Source organism: Anoplophora glabripennis, unplaced genomic scaffold, assembly GCF_000390285.2.
Source record: "Anoplophora glabripennis isolate ALB-LARVAE unplaced genomic scaffold, Agla_2.0 scaffold720, whole genome shotgun sequence".
In the NCBI taxonomy this organism is placed as follows: domain Eukaryota; kingdom Metazoa; phylum Arthropoda; class Insecta; order Coleoptera; family Cerambycidae; genus Anoplophora; species Anoplophora glabripennis.
Genome location: NW_019416809.1, coordinates 168,814 through 189,151, shown reverse-complemented (window position 1 = coordinate 189,151; position 20,338 = coordinate 168,814). Strand labels below are relative to the sequence as shown.

The window sequence follows — 20,338 nt, the reverse complement described above, 5'->3', positions numbered from 1 at the left end:
ATACATATTTAACGATGAAGGTAATTTTATTGCAATATCCTTTGATGACCAACCGTTAATATTTCCTAATTTTAGGTTGTAGTAATTTTCTGCATTGCTGGTGCATGCGAAAGAGACTAGTTTCATAAAACAAACGTTGGTGATGCGGATGATATTGGTAATATGTGGATATTGAAAATTCCAACGCCAGGCGCCAATAAACCTCGAAATTTTGTTATTGGTGGCGAAATGAGAAATATCTATAATTTAAATTTATAGAAATTAGGTCACCAATAACGACATATGATCGACATTCTATTTGTTACCGAAATTCAAATTGTTCTGTTCAACCGATAGGTATTGCTAAATATCTTGAGTTATCCAACGGCAACCTTGTTTGCATATGCAGGAAGTTATTAATCTGGGTTATTGATCAAAGTAGATAATTTGCTTATAAAGCTATTTTTCTTTTTAACAATTGTTGATTACGATCATTTCGGGTTTTATCCCATCTTCAGATATCCAGATCTCCAATTTTTTTTTATGCAATTATTAAAATATTGGTCAACAATATTGTTTAAAATCTTTATCTTTGAACATATTATGCAAAAGATAATACTGCTACAATTTTTCTATTATATTGTCAAACAATTTTTTAAAATTAACAATTGCGAAATGAAAATGAAAAATTTTTCAGGTTGAGGAAGGGATGTTTTAAAGTTTAAAAGAAGTACGGTGGTTGGAAACCGACGGTGGCAGAATTTTACTTAGGTATAAGAATCAGTTCATAACAAAACTGAAATATCAAATCAAAATTTGTACAGAAAGATAGCAAATGAAGCAATCTCAAACAATGCCGTTACCGCTACTTATATAGTGTGTACAACACCGAAGGGAAATTGCTTAAAATTATTATTATTCAAAATTGTGTTATTTGCAAAGTAGATGTACATATTTTTAAAAATGAATAAAATATTATTTTACTTACAGACCTTTTAACTAAAACAACAAGCGTGGAATAAAACTTTTATCTGCTTCTACTATAGTAAATAGACTATTAATACATTGTTTTTAAGGAGGTAAGTGGATTTTACCGTAGAAGTGGAAGTTGCTATGGACAACGGGAGGTAAGTGAGGTAACCTACCTCCCTAGGGAAAAAAGCGATTTCGAGTTATGAATGCATATTTTATGAACAAATAAATAGAAATATTTCATGAACATTACATTTTATTAATTATTATGAATGAATAATTCATACTCATCCTCATTCATTATGAATGAGTAATTGTACAGGGTGGTTGATTTTCGATAGTTTTATAGGATACAGCCAAAACGGTGATAGATACAAAAAATCTGATATCGATGTCCCGTCCCCTTTTTTTGAGTTTACTTCGCTGGTCCCAAAAGATCTTGGCTAACTTGATTAGTTTTAGATATACAGGGTTTTTTTGAAAAATGGCCCATTTACATTAACCTCTCTATCTCCGTTGTCATTCAATTTAGAAGAAAAAAGTGTGCACATTATTTGTTCTATTTTTTATTAGGAAGCCAGTGGCGTACTCAGATTTTTTACAAATCGCACAGTTTTTCCGATATTACATAAACATAGGTTTTTTTAAATAGAACACCCTGTATTTGGCCATCCCGTTGAATAGAATTTTTTTTACCTTTTCAGCCATATATAATAATAGATACTTTTTATTTGCCTAAATGAAGAAAAATGCAAAAATGTATAGATATTTTTTCAGTTGCCCATGAGATTTATTTAGTATTGGTGTCTTCGTTTTCTATTATTATTTTTATATTAAGCACCGAACTTAGACTAAAAAATTACAAGAAAAAATAAATTAGATTATCCATTTATCTTTATTTAATAGGTTTAATTATAGGTACACTTATAACTATTAAACATAAACTAAACAAAAATAGCAAATATAAAATGAGAAAAACAACAATAAAACAAAAATGATATAACAAAGTCAGTAATATATAACATAAGTCAGTAATACATAACTGACAACGTTATGACGCTGACAACGCTAATTCATCCGCCCTCTCGTTACCAGGGATGCCCCTATGGCCTGGGACCCAAACCAACTCTACTTCTTTTCGTTTGGCCAATGACTCTAGAGCGTCTCCACATTCTCGGACAAGGGCAGACCTAGTCCTCGGGGAGCTAACCGCTCTGAGCGCGGCCTGACTGTCGGGGCAGATAAAAATCTTCTCCCCTGCACAATTCCTTACCTCCTCCTTGCTTCCTACCATCAAAATAGCAGCTTTCCTGGATGCCGCTGCCTTCCAGATAAATTCCTGCTCCTGAAAACTCGTCTTCTACCCGAGATCCATAAGTATAGCACACTAGGGATCCCGGGGAGAACATATCACTATCCTGCTTCCACTGCTCTCTCGAGGGGAAAGTGGTGACATACTTCCTTCTTAACCTAAGCCGGTCCTCTGCTTCCGTAACCCTCATGGCGGATATTGGGATGTCCTTCTCCGTCCTGAGGACCACGGCAGCATGGCCCTCAGTGCGTCCTTTAGCTCTCTAACCGCCGGCGTCCCTTATCCTAAGGTATGCCGCCATCGCCTCCCTTATAATCCATGTAGGAAGGGTCGGCAGCCCCAGAAGGACCTCTAACGCGGCCGTTGGGGTCGTCCTCATTGCCCCTGTAAAGATATTACATTTAGTGACATTTATAAAATCTGGATAATTATTCCCCTCGCGTTTACTAATTGTCACATTTTTCTCAAAATGATTTGACCGCTCCATTTCAGTCAGCGGAGGCTCAATATTATCTGACTGATCCATTAAAACAGCATGATGCGACGTACTTCCAGAACTTGGAGTTGAAGTGTCATTGTTGATTATTTCATTTTTGTTATTTAAAATGTCTGCAACATAACTTTCTGCAATTGTGGTCGATGTCCACCCACCACGTCTCTTGATTGCTAATATATCAACTCCTGTATTACTCAGTAACGTTGCCGATGTTTTTCGGAATGAATGGCCTGTATATGTTTCAGGATGTTCTAGCTTCAAAAATTGTGCAATCTTATCATCATAGGAAGGGTATTCTTGCCGACTGGTAGGTTGTAACATCTATCTGCTTGATAACGCATAAAAAAGCGTAAAATTTCAGTTTCAATTTGCAATCTAATTTTCATATATTTCTTGAGAACTTCTAGGCCAGAAGTAATTGTAAACATACGTGACATACCATTTTTAGAATCTGGTATTGTAACTACAATAATGTCATCGAATTTTTTGAAATTGACCTTATCCAAAGTAAGTTTGCATAACTCATCAGAACGGCATGCTTCTGCAATGGCTAAAACCGTCACTACCTTCATTAGCAAATATGTGTTATAGTAAAAACGTTTGACTTTTTAGGTGTATAGCCGTCATTCTTACGCTTCAAAAATGCCTCAGCTTGGGGTATTTTGATATATCCACGTTCTCCTCTATGAAAATAGTTGACTTAATCATTGAGTATTCCCTCCACAAATTCGCCGGTGACTTTAGAGACCTTAACTTCTCCATGAAATATGCTAGCAGTGACGTTTCAGAAACACCAGTATTTTTGTTCTAGCACCATCCTTTAAAATTTCTATACGGTCGTCCGTAACGCACTTTCGACTTCTCGGGCAATAAAAATTCGGAGGCAGCATTTGCTGCACTTTCTATTTGAAAATCATCACTCATAATAAGTCAAAACTGCAACTTTTATGTAGATTTTTTTACAAACACTTTAGAAATGACAAAATTCAAACAATCAAGGCTAATGTCAAAAAATAAAACCTAATATTTATTTCATGAACTATAAAGAACTGTGGGAGCAGATAAAATGTTATACACCACTCATCAGTTAAGTATAATTTACCAGGCTCGGACTCTATTGCCAGCCCTCGCTCCGGTCGGGAGCAAAATCGTCCTCGACTGGTAAATAATACTTACCTCCTTTATGGTGAAAATAACTATTACTACACAAGTTCCTATAAAACGTTTGAAAAGATCATAGATAAATAATTATGTATAATGCAGTAATTAAAACGCACAGAACATGTCAGTTTCAGCTGCTAAAAGTTTAAAACGACTGATATAATGTTAATGAATGTATTAATTCACAAGCTGTAATGGTTACAGTTCTCATAAGAGTCGTGAATAAAATGTAAAATGGATAGTGGAAGATAAATGAAGTGTCACTTGCTGTTCTGGTAGGCGTTGTTATTTATTACATCTGGGAGCAGTGTGCTGTTCTTTTCTCAGCCATATTGTTAAATTTTACGCACATTTAACTTTATATGTTTCGAAAGAAAAAAAGGTAAATTAGTTTTACGTTTATATGCCGTTTAACCGAAAATATATACCAATAATTTTACAGCTTACAAAGTGTACGAATTGTTAAATATGAATAATAGTATAATTTTGCATAACAATGGATGTTTCTAGTATTTTCTACTTAATTAGGTCACTATCTTTTAAACATTTAAATTACATTTGAAAATATTTTTTTATTTAATTATATGCCGATCTGATACTATTGTTCTTCCTACTGCTTTTCACAGCATGCTATTGTAGCAATGAATCCATGATGCCCTTAATAATACTACATAATCTAACCTTTTGTGATCTATTATGCTTGCTGTTCTTAAGAGTTTAAAACAAAAGCGAAAGCAAAGACTAGTTCTGCTACAGCCTTTCAATGTTCTAAGGTGACAAAGCTTTAAAATTTTACCAGTTACTATCACAATTGGGCGTATGATGATGGAAACATTTATATTTTTCAAATATTTCTCTAAGAGAAAATCATGTTTTTTACATCCTTGTTGGTAACTTTTTGGACTAGCGGAAGTATTTCTATACTTATAGGGATTAGAATGCTTGTGTGTCCATGAGCCTATAAAATTTATTGACGTTATAATACTATCCCTAAATTCCAGCCAGATAAATAAGACAGCTATTCAATAAAAACTTAGTAGTATGGAAACAACATCACGGGTTCGGTAGTAGATAGGTTTTAGATAAGAGATTGATCGCTTTTTAGCTCCGATTCATTAGAAGGACTTTTTCTTTTGACACAAGTCGTATTCACCACAATTATCCGCCAGTATTAACTACGAAATATATTTTTTTAATTTTTATAAGAATGAAACCACATTTATTTTAAATGTCATTGTTTCAAGTTAAAATTGCCGTCACTGGTCAGCTGACATTACAGAATTCTTCGTAAATACAAAGGGACAGTATTCCAAAAAATTGACATTGATATGGAATAGTAACTGACAGAATAATTTGTCCTTTCTTCTTTAATGCGAATAAACTTTTAAATTTTCTTGAGAACGTCTTTTGGAACGGCTTAGATGATTTGTCATTGAAGAAGTTTCAGTTGGATGGCAATCCCATTTATAACGCTGTGTATAAAAGAATGCGTAGAAGATCATTTTTGGATAAAAGGAAACAGTCTTTTGATTAAGTGGTTGCCGAGAGCTCAATACTTGACGTCAGTAGATTTTTTCTGTAGGGTTTACTGAAAGAAATTAAGGTCACAAAATGTGCAAGGGTTACGAGTTAGGATAATACAAGCCTGCTTAGAAATTGTTCGGAACGAAAAAGAAAGGTAGAACATACATAAAAGGAATGAGAAGTGTATTGAAATAAATGGTGGATTTGTAGAAGTTATAACAAACTTTTATAGTTTTTAAAATTTGGTTTGTTCTTTATTGATTTGTTAAAACTACACATAAGAAGTAATTAAAGTTTAATTTTATTTCTTTTTTTTTATGGGTAACTTTTAGAATAAATTTATGAAAATAAATAAGTAGTATTTTCAGTTCGTCTACGAAGTACACAAATTTATTTTAAATAATATCATTAATATGAATTATAAAATTTTATAGTCAAAAACAAGGTCTTGGATTATATAGAAGTATATTTCAACAAATATATCTTTCTTTTAATTTCATTTCACCACTGTTTGAGAACCTCTGGATTTGACGACCATGTGAATAATTGAATGGGGTTGCTTTTTTCAATGAATCTAGTCCCATGTAAATTTAATAGAGTTGTACACGTAAACCGAAATCCAAACCAAATTTGATAGGATTTGAAGTCACCGAGAAAAGGGATATTCATTTGCGTAACTTCTACTTTTGTTTCCATTACTTTTCATTAAAATAATATTGAACAACTATAAAGAAATTGAAAATAATTTAACATACCGCTGCTTTTTAAATTAATATTTTATGTGATTCTCATTTTGTACTTTTTATTATCAAAGTTGGCGACAGTAACGCTAATTCGTTGAATTGGTACCGACAATAGAAAGTAGTTTTGATGAGATGGAAATTGGTTTTGATAAAATTTATAACCTTTCTGCATAACGATACTTTCAATCATTTATATTGACCACCAATTTTTGTCTTTTTAGGTACATGTTCGATAGAGAAGGAGCTACTAGACTACCAAAATGGCTGCAGGATACTTTCTTCATGATGGTGGTGTCCAACAGCTGTATGAACCCCATAGTCTACGGAAGTTACGTCATCAGTTGCAGACACAATTACTGTTGCTGCTTCAGCTGTTTTAAAAGAGGGTCAATAGATACACATCTAACCGGTAAGTAGGAGTATACAATTTTCAGCATGCATGTACATCTGCTTGTCTTCAAAGCTGTATTGTGCGGTAAAATATCTTTTCTGCTGTCTATCTCTTGTAAAATACCAATACGCGTACCCTACGGTACTATATACTGAAAAGCATTATTAACTACGCTATGCCTTCGCAGCGGTTTGCTAGCATTCGCCATTGATTGATTAACAACATATTAACACGTTCATAGTTCTCTAGAATCGTTGACATATCTCATAAAACTTGTAACTGTAAATTACATTGAGATCGATGTGTACAACTTATTTATAATTTGTAGTGTATTTTTTGACGTTTCAATGACACATATAATATAAATAAGAGAAAATTTCAAAAACAACCTCAAAAATCAATATTTTAATATTTTAATAAATCTGGCAACACCGCATAATTTTTCGAAAATACTGTAGACTAGTCTCAAATTTTTATGTAAAAGCTTATGATTAATGTCATGGCATTGAGTGAAAAAATGATAGTAATTGCCATGGGTTTACGAAGAAAAGTCCCAATAGTAGTCGATGAGTCTCTGATTGTCATTTTGAACTACTGTTAATCATAGAATTAATTGTTAACAATTAGAGTGACACTTGTTTTAAAATCGTCAAAATAGCTTTGCGTTATTCCAATGACGCGGTGTTGCCAGATTTACTAAAAATATTAAAATATTATTTTTTGAGGTTGTTCTTTTACATTTTTTCTTCCTTATATTTTATCACTGAAAAGCCAAAAAAATGGTCTATTTGCTCAGCTTAAAAATCAATATGTCACCCATAAGAAAAAAGAATGTTGATGGTTTCTCGCAACCGAAATGTCGCAATGAAAATCTAAAAATATACAGTAAAAATCTTTAAAAAAACTTACAATGAAAAAGTGTTTTCAGATTTTAAAACTTCCTTTAAATAATAAAAGTTGTAGACGAATTTCGAAAACGCCAGCTAGAATCGGTATGCAAGCACCATTAATTTAGCACCACAACTGTCTACAACTTTCCCCATCTAACCAATTTCCTATCTCTTATAGTTTCCAAGATACCAATGTATGCACCACCAAATTGGTGCCACTGTATACAAAAGCTAGGTTCACTGACATCGTGTGGAATTATTGTAGGTGTCTGACAGGTTGTTTTGGACGTATTAGATTAATTATTGAGGAACAGTATAGGCCATGTTTCTATTAAGAAAATGCTTCTCATAAAAAAAAACTTTAATTTTGTATTCCTAAAAATAACACCCTCGAATTCGTGGCTGAACACTTATAAAAATAAAGAGGAATCTCTAGTTTAAATTACATGGCACCTTCAGCAGGAAAATAAAATTTATTTTTAGCCATTGCAATTTTCAGTAAATAACACCGAATAAACGAATGTAGAACTTCTAAAGAATTACATCTAAACTTTACGAAATTTTAACTCTCGCAAAATCTTTATAAAAGATTGACTATGAAAAAAGAGTTATTGTTTCAAACAATTTAATCGATCATGCACAATCATGCAAAATAAAAACATTCTATAATTAAAGCATTGCTATTGTTCCAAAAACAGTGGAATAAAACAGCAAATCAACAAAAACAGGAAGTGTAAGGATAGGATTCTCTTCCATATAATTACTAACATTGATTGATGAAATACCCGACACAACGAGTCCCAGCAGAGTGTTATTTTTAGTTCCGGGATAATTAGTGTCGAGCTGGAATATGGAATTATGTTTTTGGATGGATAAGTCCAGAAAATTTATAAGAATTACCTCCAAATGACCACTGGGCGTATCTAAATGTAATGCACATGCTATCAGATAATCGTGAGGTCGATATAAAAAATTATAAGGTATGAAAATTGAGATTAAAAAAATGTTTTGTATGTAGCTGCAAAAAATTGTACCAATTATTTTTAAATTTGGCATGAGGTAATAACAGTATAACCATCTCAACCCATTATGCAACTTCAGTGACGTACTTTTATCATAACAAAGTCACTTTCCCAAATAAAAAAATAACCTTATCTTGCGATTATTTAATTGCTTCTGTAACATGACAAAAAATCCATTTAAATGAAAAGATACGACTTAACACAGAACTATTTAATGAAATCGACAACAAAAAGTTTAATTAAACTTTTAACGCGTTAAAAATTACTAGAGATTAACTAGAACACTAAAAGATTTTATCGAATTTTTCTCCGTTAGATTCCATCCACACTTTAAAATTTTGAGGGTGAAATTAATCTTTTTCTGGAGTTGAAGTTGGGCGAAATAGTCAATTAAATTTCCCCCTTACAAATAAAATTCACCCGTCGGGGCGTTCCTCGCAGTGGCGGGTTATACGTTAGGCAATATAGCGATTTGACTAAGATCACCATGCACCGCATGTAAATGATCCAATAAACTTTGAGGGCACTCACAAAATAATAGGTATTTTTGTAATTTTTTTAAATGATTTGTTATAAAAAACGTAAACTTAAATTTGATGTACAGGATTATTCATATAACATTTTACCCCCCTTAACTTTTTTACTTTTTGAGTTAGACAAAAATAGTTGTAGGCAATATTTCTGCAAGTTTAATGAGTTTATGAAAATAGATATTGTACAGGGCGTTAGAAAGATACGAACCAAACTTATGTTTTTTTAAATGGAATTCCCTGTATATTATTCGATTTTCGAAATCTCTGCCTCTTCCTGATTCCAACAATGTATATATGTTGTACGTTTACGTAAAAAATTGTTCAATATTCTGCTTTGAAAGACTGAATCTCGCCATGAACAATAAATATCAAAATCGCTATGTAGAATAAATATATTTTCGTAAACCCGAAAATTTGACAGATTTAACGCTATTGTCAGTACTCCCTTGAAAATGGTGTAAAACTTTTATAGTGTTGTTAAAAAAAAATAATAATATTGTTGAATGCTTATCTTTCTTGTCAGATGCAAGTCTGCACGAAGATTCCCCGCAAGGCGCATACCTTATAAAATGTATATCATATATATCTACAACAAATGAGGAAAAACTGGTACGGTAAAAAATAAGGAAAAAAGAAATGAACCCCACAACGTTATAACTGAAAATATGCAAGAAATTATTTTACTTTACTTTCAAGACAACCCGAAACATTCGATTCAAGATGCTTCAAGGTATTTGGAAATATCCTGGAGTTCGATTCAGAGAGTATTACAATAAAAATCTTATGGACTGATGAGCCCACTTTTACAAGTGGTGTTTTTAATAGAAGGAATTCACATCACTGTGCGCCAGAAAATGCACACCAATATACCTCTACCTCTATTCAGAGGTAAAACAGGTCCAGTATTTCATCTCTTTGATGGAGTGAAATACAATGAACTTCTCAGAGGAGAAATATGTAATTTGGTAAATGCTCTTGATGTGCATATTGTCTGGCAGCAAGAAGGAGGCGGCGTTCCAGCACACAAAACAAATGCCGTTAAGCAGCACCTAAACAAATCATATATTCACTGGATAGGTGCCAACGGTACAATTTTGTGGCTACCCTGATGTCCAGACTTGACCTCTATGGTTTTTTTTCTCTACTCTAAAGAATAAAGTATATCGAGAGATAACAAATAACCTAATCTGGTCAAGTCAATAATTTTAAGAGAAATTTAATTAAAAGGCAATTATTGAAAATATATAATTTATGTATTCGTTAATAAACTCTGAAGTTTCTTATATGACTACTCATTTAAAATAGAGCATAAATATCTAATACTATTATTTTATTTCCCATAACAATTTTTATATTGGCCATTGCGAGATTTAGTCTTTCAAAGCAGAATATTGAGCAAATTGTTAAGTAAACCCAGAACTTATATACAGGGTGGCCAAATGAAAACGAAACAGGGCCATTTTCAGGAACTGCGTCAAGATTGTAGAAAAACGCTCAGATTCCTCGATTTTAGATTAAAGGGGGGCATTCTTTGCTGGTATTTTTGACACCGCCACTTTCACCTCCAAGCAAGAGTAAGCATCACCCCAAAATATTTAAATGGCATTGGGGGTTGAGTAATATTTATTTTGAAAGCTCTTACAATTCTCTTTACATTTTAAAATATAAATTATGTTTAGTTGATTAAATCTTCAAACTGATGACCGCCCGCTTCCATACAAGAATAAAGATTTTGTTCGAAACGTTTGCGCATATTCCGAAGCATTTCCGGAGTGATTCAACGGCATTATTCGTCGACGATTCTTTGATGCAAATCTTTCAGCGACGCTGGCTGTGTTTTATAGATTTTACTTTTTAGGTATGCCAATGCTGCCTCTTTTCCCAATCCAATTCCGTACAAAACGTTGGTCCAAATACTGACAGACAATTAACGCATAATGCGGAGGAGCACCGTCCTGTCGAAAAATCAAATGATCTTCATCATACTCTGGAACAAATAATATCAGTCAAGGCAGGGTCAATAGCGTCTTCCAGTAATTGCAAATGCATTTCACCAGTCAAATTACCAGGTAGAAAGAAAGGACCCACCAGCGGGTCACCAAAAATTCCAGCCGATACATTTAATTTTTCCGGTTGCTGTGTATGCACCTCGTGAAAATCTCTTGGGTTTGAATCGGACCAATAGCGGCAATTGTGACGATTTACCGTCCCGTTCAAGAAAAAACTGCATTCATCAGAAAAAAAGATTTTAAAAAGGAACTGTGAATCGTTTCCTGCTCGCTCACTCATTATTTCGCAAAATTGCAAACGGCGGTCATAATCATCCTCATGAAGTTCCTGGACTAAATGTATTTTGTATGGATGGAATTTTTCTTCTTCAAAATGGTTTGTATGCTAGTTCGATTGATCCCAGACATAGATGCCAGCTGCCTCGTACTTAATTTAGGATCAAGATGAACTTGTCCCAAAACTGCAACTTCATTAGCTTCATTAACTATAGGTTTTTCAATTTCTCGTTTTTTATTGGCTACGTTCCCTATCTCTTGAATTTTTTTTACTAACTCTAGAACCTACTTCCTCCTGACATGTCGATCTTGATGTTGTTCATTAAATAGCTGAGCTGTTCTATTCGCACATTTATTGTTCATAAAGTAAAGCGAAATGATATCTACCCTTTCCGCAATGGAATAAACCATACTGTTTAATTTTCAAAAACACAATTAATAGTCGAGGAAATAAAGCACTCAAAACGGCCTTACCTCTGAAATCTGTGCAGTAAGATGGATTGTGATGCGGTTTTTTGCATTCGATTCGTTAGAGCATCCAGAAAGTTTGTAACCCTATGTGATCAATGAGAAATGAAAATTGCATCGGTGCATAAGAAAAATGCATTTTTAAAATTGCATCTTCGTTATAAACTTAGCCGAAACTCGTTACCTCGGGGTTTTTGGGGTCGATGAACACGAATATCACAACGGTAATGGTCTCCGAGGTACCTAGTGCCCCAGGGTGGCCGGTTTCAACGTCGTCTCCTGTAGTTTTGTGGAAATTCGTTATAAACTTAACCAAAACTGATTACCTCGGGGTTTTTGGGGTCGCTCAACACGAATATCACGACGGCAACGGTCTACGAAGTATAAATTTTTGATATTTTAACTCTTCGAGATGTAATTTTAAAAATGCATTTTTCTTATGCACCGATGCAATTTTCATTTCTCATTGATCACATAGGGTCACAAACTTTCTGGACGCTCTAACGAATCGAATGCAAAAAACCGCATCACGATTCATCTTACTGCACAGATTTCAAAGTTCAGTGCTTTATTTCCTCGACTATAAATAAACTACCAACCAGCGCTTCCAAATAATACTAGAAAATAATTTGGAATCCACTAATTTTACGTTCATTTCTGTTTTTTTAAAATAATTGCGTTTTTTTACGAAAGTGATAACAAATTGCCAAAAACCAATGTAACGCAAGAAATACTAAATTTATACCATTGGCGTACTTAACTCGAATTACTGACATTTCTACCATTACTAATTGTTTATACAAGTTTCAACTTCTAAAATCAAAATTCTTGATAAGTATTGGGCGGAATTATAAAATTTAAAGTCTGTTGTAAAGAGAATTGTAAGAGCTTTCAAAAGAAATATTACTCAACCTCCAATGCCATTTAAATATTTTGGGGTGATGCTTACCCTTGTTTGGGGGATGAAAGTGGCGGAGTCAAAAATACCAGCAAAGAATATCCCTGTTTAATCTAAAATCGACGCGTCTGAGCGTTTTTCTACATTCTTGACGCAGTTCCTGAAAATGGCTCTGTTTCGTTTTCATTCGTCCACCCTGTATATTGTTGGAATCAGGAAGAAGCAAAGATTCCGAAAATCATATAATATACAGGGTGTTCCATTAAAAAATTATAAAAGTTTGGTTCGTATCTTTGGAACGCTCTCTATAATTTCTATTTTCATAAACTCACACGAAAGATTCCCTACAACTTTTATCTTAACTATTTTTGTCTAACTCAAAAAATAAAAAAGTTAAGGGGGGGTAAAATGTTATGTGAATAACCCTGTAAGTACTGTTTATAATGACACAAATTTTATGTAAAATTGCATTGGTCATTTGGACGTTATTTATATAAGCAAAGTTATATTAAGTATGTAATATTACACATTTTGTGTAATTCACCAAAATGTAATTTTGCATTATCGATATACAGGATGTCTGGTATGTATATGGCATACCCTCGGGAGTGTATAGGGGAGATCAAAATAACCCTAGTTTGTCATGAGAAAAAAAAATCCTAAAGTGGCCCTTAACGGAGATACAGAGGCCCAAAGGGTTACCCGGCGATTTACGTTTTCGCTTTAACTTTTGAATAGACTTGTATAATTTATTGAAATTTTAATATTATATGTAGACCATAAAGGCTCATAAAACCATACTACAGTAGATGTTTTACAGTGTCGGAGAAGTCAGGAACGGACTAGCAACCACACTCGTAGGGAAAATTTTTTTTTAACCTGAGGGGTTATTTCTTTGTTTATCTATCTACCGCTATGACCAGTATCATGACGGTATTAACTGACAAAAGAGATTACCATTAGCTTCTCGAAAAGGAGTTTGTAATTATCATTACACTTTAATTTAATGCGTGGAAACTTAGAAATGTTGTACGTTCAGAGAATGAATTTCAGGTACTTACCATCCATTTATTACTTAGATTGTAATCCAGGGGCTGGCTGTACAGGATGACACTGAAGTTGAAAGAACAAAAGGAAACACCAAAACTTTCCAGGAAGGGTTTTAATAACAATACACAAAACAAACAACAAAATAATGACACAACGGGCTCGAACAACATTATTAATTAATTTATTTACACGCAACAGCGTGCCGAGATTCAGGGAATGCGAGATCCATAGCAAAATTTGAAATGACTATCCATTATGAAATTAACCTCTAAGTCTTTAAAACTAAGTAGACAATGTGGAACCCAAAGAAAAACTGCCCTTTTTTCGGAAATCTCTCCTGAATTCGACACCTCGCTTCGACACGCCTATTTCTTGGGTCCAGTCGTTTCTGTTCATATCTTATTGCTAGGCTCCCTAAATATCGGGACGCTTTGGTATAACTATACTATGTTAATAATTACCTAATTGACTTGACTTACATTTATATAAATAATTCTGTGACTAACTGAACTTACAAATAACCCTAGCCTTCCTCTAGTGACTTCGTGTAGCAATACGGAACAGATTAGTCAATCTCATTTAATATATTCTTATAGCTTGGAAAATCCGCCTAAAAACCAACTATTTGATCTATTACTTTCTTTTCCAATTATTATCAATTTAACAATTTGATTTAATTTTAATTTGGAACATATACGCCTTTCTCGTGTTTTCGCGCGTTATTACAAATATGAGTTTTTTTGTTCTGTCCCAGACTACACTGGCGTCTCCCGGACGCAACAGATGACTTCACATGGCGATACGTTTTCAAGAAGTTACTTAACCCGAAGTGTGTTGGGATTGTTCTTAGAAGGCCTATTGAGTCCCGGTCTTCCTGAAAACCGCCCCATAAATTACACGTATTAGGTTTTTGTTCCATTTTTAACAGGTGTAATTTTATAGATCTGAAAACAGAATTTTTTTATACTTTGGTCCTTCCTCTTTAAAAAAGGTACTCTACATTTGTTTTGATAAAATTAACCTTGTTCGAAAAAATTAAGTTTTTATATAACACGTTTAAACATCGACTTTCGAAATTTATTTAATTAAGTTTATTAACAATAACTAATCGAATAACATCATAACTAATAATTCGTATTAAAATAATAAAATTTGTTTATTATTATTATTATTATTATTATTATTTATTATTACATCTCATTAATGGTGACATGTATCTAACTTATGGATAAGCACTCGGCAATTGTGTGGAGGCAAGAAGAATTTATACTAGGCGAGAGGTGCACCCCTAAAACGACGCACAAAAAAACGAGTGGACCGACCACGGAGGGGGGCCAGGATGAAACCTTTTCCAATCGCTATATTACGCTGTTGCAAACAAAAAAACCTTAATGACATTTTTCTGTATCGATGGTCAGTAATTTGTTATTAACAAAAAACTTGCAAAAACTTAAAAAATCTAAATTATCTAAGATTACCATTAAAAACCTCACATTTAAATGAAAAATAAATAAATTTAATTTTGTTACAAGAAATACTGATACATTTCCAAATCACTTAAACGCAATCTCCGTTAAGGGGCACTTTATTTTGACCTTTTCTACACACTCCCGAGAGTATGCCATATACTTACCAGACACCCTGTATGTATATTTGCGACACCCAAAATGAAATTTTACTAAGAAACAGAAAAACTATATAGTATTTTTAAGAAAAAAAAGTCTAGGCATTACCATTTTGTAATATTTTTCCAATACAGATTACGATGTAGCTAAGTGAAGGAAAAATATCATTAAATATAAGGAAAAGCATTCTTCACGTATTTTCTGGGGGATATTTTACTGCGATTTTCGTTTATATGAATATTCTTTCTGGATGAAAATTTTGCCTACTTAGTTCAATAAAATATAGTGAAAGTAAAACAATAAGTAAAATAGGTCCTAAATAGTAAGCTACAATTCGCATATCTGCATATAATCACAGACAATATAGCTTGTTGAAAATTAGCAACCCGAAAAGGATGCAGGCTTTTCAGAGCTGGCATCCAGCAATAAAATTATGTGAGGTAACTCTTCTACTCGGTAACAGGCGGCAATTTTAGCGATGTCATACAAATAAATTTATTTGTAATGAATGAACTAATTTATTCATAACTTTATAAGCATTGACAAAGGGTATCATTTTGAAAACACCTTTTCATATATCTTCTAGTTTGTCAGCTTCTTTCAATAGCGTTCTACACGCATTCCCTTCAAACGCGTCTCCTTGGTAGTTTTTTTAAATAAGATTTAGCTTTTTCGGCCACAATAAACCGTTTTCTTGAATATGAATAAATTAGCTGAACAACTAGCACAGTTACTTTTTAGGCTTAGATCAGAAAAGAAACTTTCTACTGTTTTTGGAACGAACTAAAATACCAGAATATGATATTTTGGCTGAAAATGTACCAAGAAAATAGAACTTTTTGAACGATTCCAGACAAATTATGTTTTTTAATGAGATCAATGTATTTTCAATATTCTACCTACGTGAAACTACAAATTCTAATCTACTGAAGTAAATATAACACTTCGCTGATTCTACGGATAAATGAGGTTAATTCGCAAATAACCTACACCGTTTGCGTTGGCGATACACGTTCATGTGTTGGGCTTGATAGTAATTGCTTTTTACTCGGTGACTGAATTTGTCATCAAACGGTTTTCGCGTTCGAAATTGCACTGCTTTGCTTTCACTTTTCTTTGCAATTCTATCGACTGTGTTAACTTGTTGAGAGCTGCAACCACGTTAAGTGCAACAAATATGCTTTGTGCACATGCTGCACGCAACATTTTTTCTACGATTTTTTTTATTTCAAATTTTATTTAACAGTATTTTACATAATATTAAAATTTTAACCGACAACTGGAAATTAATTGCGCAAATTGTCAATGTCAGACGTTAGGTACTTATGGATATGCTTAGATTAAACTTGTAATCAATATTTTTGTTGTACCACTGTAAAAAAAGTTAAACTTTTGGCACAGTAGGTAGTGCAATAAGTAGTAAATTTTGCACGATCGTAGAAAAAAACACTTGTAGCATATCCACATATTCATCATTAGTAAAATTTGGCATAATCCTTGTTAATTTACACCCAAAAACTATTTAGCTGATAACAGTGACAACTTACAGAAGAGTTAATTGTGACAACTGGCATGACAGCAGCACACTTAGTTTTTCTTTGATTGATTGCAATCATATACGGTGTGAGGTGAATGGTAATACATTTTATTTTTTTATTAATAAACGAAAAGATTTAAAGGAAAATTGCTAGAGAGGTAAAAGTTTCTAAAAGAACCAGTTTATCTAATGCGTATTTTTGGATATCGAGTTTTTACGAAATATAAAAGTTATGGCAAAAAATGGCTTGAAGGGTGGTTATATCAACCCCTTTCGAGGGGTTAAAATTTTCGAAAAATAGTTGAAAACTAGCATCTGTATTAGTAAGCAACCAAAATTTGTTATTTGTACCTCGTTCGGTTTTCAAATTACAGCCAATTTTCATAATTTTTTTGGAAACTTGATAGCCCATATCTATTCAGGGGTACTAATGCGATTTTTTGCAGATCGTGTTTTTTTGAAATGTAGATTCACTGGTATCATTTATGCTACTCCATTCAAAAACACCCTGTATGTGCCTAACATTCGAATCGAACAATCAACGTTTATATGGATTTTTCTGAAATATAAAAAATTAATGATGTGCAGATAAAAGTAAACTTTATTAGAAGGGGTATCTCACAAATAGCAGCAAATTTAAAATGCATTTGGCATATTACAGAAAATGTTAATTAAATTGCCACTTTGAGAAAATAATAATAATTTATATTTTTAAATTAAAACAAAATTAGGAAAAAATTCAAATGGTCATATGCCCGGAAAAGCTTCATTTTAGATTTGAGTATGGCGATGATAAAAAATGAGATAGTTGAATGATTTCCGGGGTGGTTGCAACTCTTGACGTTTCGAGAGACATATCGCTCTTTTCTTCAGAAGTTACTCTGAAATTGGAGATCTACTAATATTGTCACTATTTACATAAAACATAAAACATAAAACACACCACAGAAATGAGACAACCCCCAAATCCAAAAGCCAAAGGCTTGTGCGGAAGGGGGCTACACTTGAAAAAACGCGGACAAACACCCATTATCCAACGACATTGCCAGTGCCGACACCGGGGATCGAACCCGGACCAGAGTAGAAAGCCTAGCCGAGAAATGCTTGCCACCGCACTCTCGACCGACTGCGCTACCGTGGCAATTTATCCATGATGTTCAAGTGGTTGATCTCATACGCGTTGTTGATGTTCCAGTGGGTTGCTTTCCTGTTGAAATTGTTCAGATTTTTGTAAACTTCTAATGCTTCTTTGTATAGTCGCGGCCAAAATTTGGAAGCCCTGGAGAAACTGCATCGAACACTAATCGCAGAGGACAAGGATGAGAGCCTAATGGATTTGGCAAATGTGTGCATAAAATTGACCTTCTTTGCATTCCGGGATCATTTCTATGAACAGACGGAGGAAGCAGCAATGAGTTCACCGTTATCTCCAGTCCTGGCCAATATACATATACATGGAAGCCTTTGAGAAGAAAGCCGTGGAATCCACAACGTTGAAGCCTAAGTGCCGGTACCGATATATTGACGACACCCTCATCATCTGGCCCCACGGACGCAACACCGTAGCGGATTTCCTGCATCACATCAATGGGATACATCCAGAAATCCAGTTTACCATGGAAGTAAACAAAAATGCCGCCCTTCTCTTGTTGGATGTTTTGATTGAGAGGAAATCAGATGGCACTTTAGTACATCGAGTATATAGGAAGCCAACTCACACAGACAGACAGATATCTGAATGCGGAGTCCCACCACCACCCAGCCCAGAAACAGGGGATCATAAATACCTTGATTCGTCGAGCGCGAATCATCAGCGAACCAAGACACTTGACCGAGGAACTAGAACACCTACGCACGACCCTAAGAGAGAATGGCTACACGGCGAGAAATATCGAACGAGCTATCAGGAGAAGACATACGCCCATGGAGAAACGGGAGTACTTAGCGAGAACGTATCTACTTTACGCGAAAGGTTGTACAGATAAAATCAGGCGTCTTTTGAAGAAGAGGAATATCAACACAGTATTCAGCACTGTAAAGAAGGTGGCGGCAGCGTTTCCAAAGACCTGCAACAACGACCACTCCAGGGCCCCGGTGTGTATAGTATTCCTTGCTCTTGCGGAAAGATCTGCGTAGGACAAACATGAAGACACATTAACGTTAAAGGAATACAAAAGTCACCTCAAAAATAACAACTGGAGAAATCGGCAGTAGCAGAGCATAGGGCGGACACAGGGCACACAGTGGATTTAAGTGAAGCCAACATGGTGGTGTGAGAGAGATAGAGAGATAGAGAGATAGAGAGAGAGAGAGAGAGAGAAGATTTTGCCCCCGACTAGACAGAGAAGCATTAGAAATTTACAAAAATCGGAACAGTTTCAACAGGGACGGTGGCGTGAATCTGTCAGGTATATGGAAGAGAGTCATCCATGAAAACAACCCGCTTGAACGTCAACAACGCATACGAGGTGAACCACCGGATCAGTGACCACATCAAATATAAATAGTGACAATATTGGTAGATCTCCAGTATCAGAGTAACTTCTGAAGAATAGAGCGATATGTCTCTCGAAACGTACGTCAAGAGTTGTAAATTGACGACGTGGCAACCACCCCGGAAATCATTCTACCATTAACGACAGCCATGGAAGCCTACAAACAAAAAATTAGATAATTTAATGGCGAAAAATCAGAGATATCGCCACTAGATTTTCCGAAAAATAGCATTTTCTATTATGCACAGAGGAAAGATACTTTTATCTCTTTTCGATTGGACGCACTCTTTTCAGGTTGACATATTTTGAGAAATTCAGAAAAACTTTTTTAAAAACTTCAACTTCAAAAACCAATTGGATCCCGCTCACTATTATGATAACACCTAATATAGCTTTTAATAGTATGTTTAAAATATAGAGGTAAATTTAGAGTTATTAACAGATGTGATTGATGCTAATTTTCATTGAAAATAACAATCGGGGAAGTGTATGTTCAAATAGGCTAATTGTAAATATATGAATATGATAGTTACAATCCCTCTATTCCAGAATCGTGCATAATGCATTTTGATGTAAACAGCTTTTACAGTGCAGGCTTGCAAAATCATTTGCTCTGTTCAGATATTGAGTGGGTGGATCCAAATCCATCAACATTACAAACATTCCAAATAATGGGTGCCCCAAAGTAACGAGACATTTAACATATTTCAGAGACTACTTCGATTTTAAATTTGGGCAATAGTGTTTTGGGCATGCCTTTCTCAACTAAAATAGGCGAGCGGTTCACCCCTAAAAAAAGGCATGGACCGACTAAATTTTTAAAACAAAAACCTACAGCATTAAACTTTTTTATTTTATAGTATATTTTTCTGATAATTTACATATATTTTTTATATTTTTCGGCGTGGTAAGTCAATTGTATATATAAACATTGTATATATTGTATATATATATATA

The 20,338-nt window shown here is 34.1% G+C and overlaps 1 protein-coding gene across 1 annotated transcript in view; it reads left to right on the top strand.

The window, feature by feature from the left end:
• Nucleotides 1–20,338, top strand: part of LOC108914364 — a 134,713-nt gene that overhangs the window by 49,609 nt on the left and 64,766 nt on the right. The window contains exon 3 of the mRNA XM_018720173.1: nt 6,409–6,596. Within this exon, the coding sequence (XP_018575689.1) occupies nt 6,409–6,596 (188 nt within the window). The remainder of the gene's footprint in view (nt 1–6,408; nt 6,597–20,338) is intronic.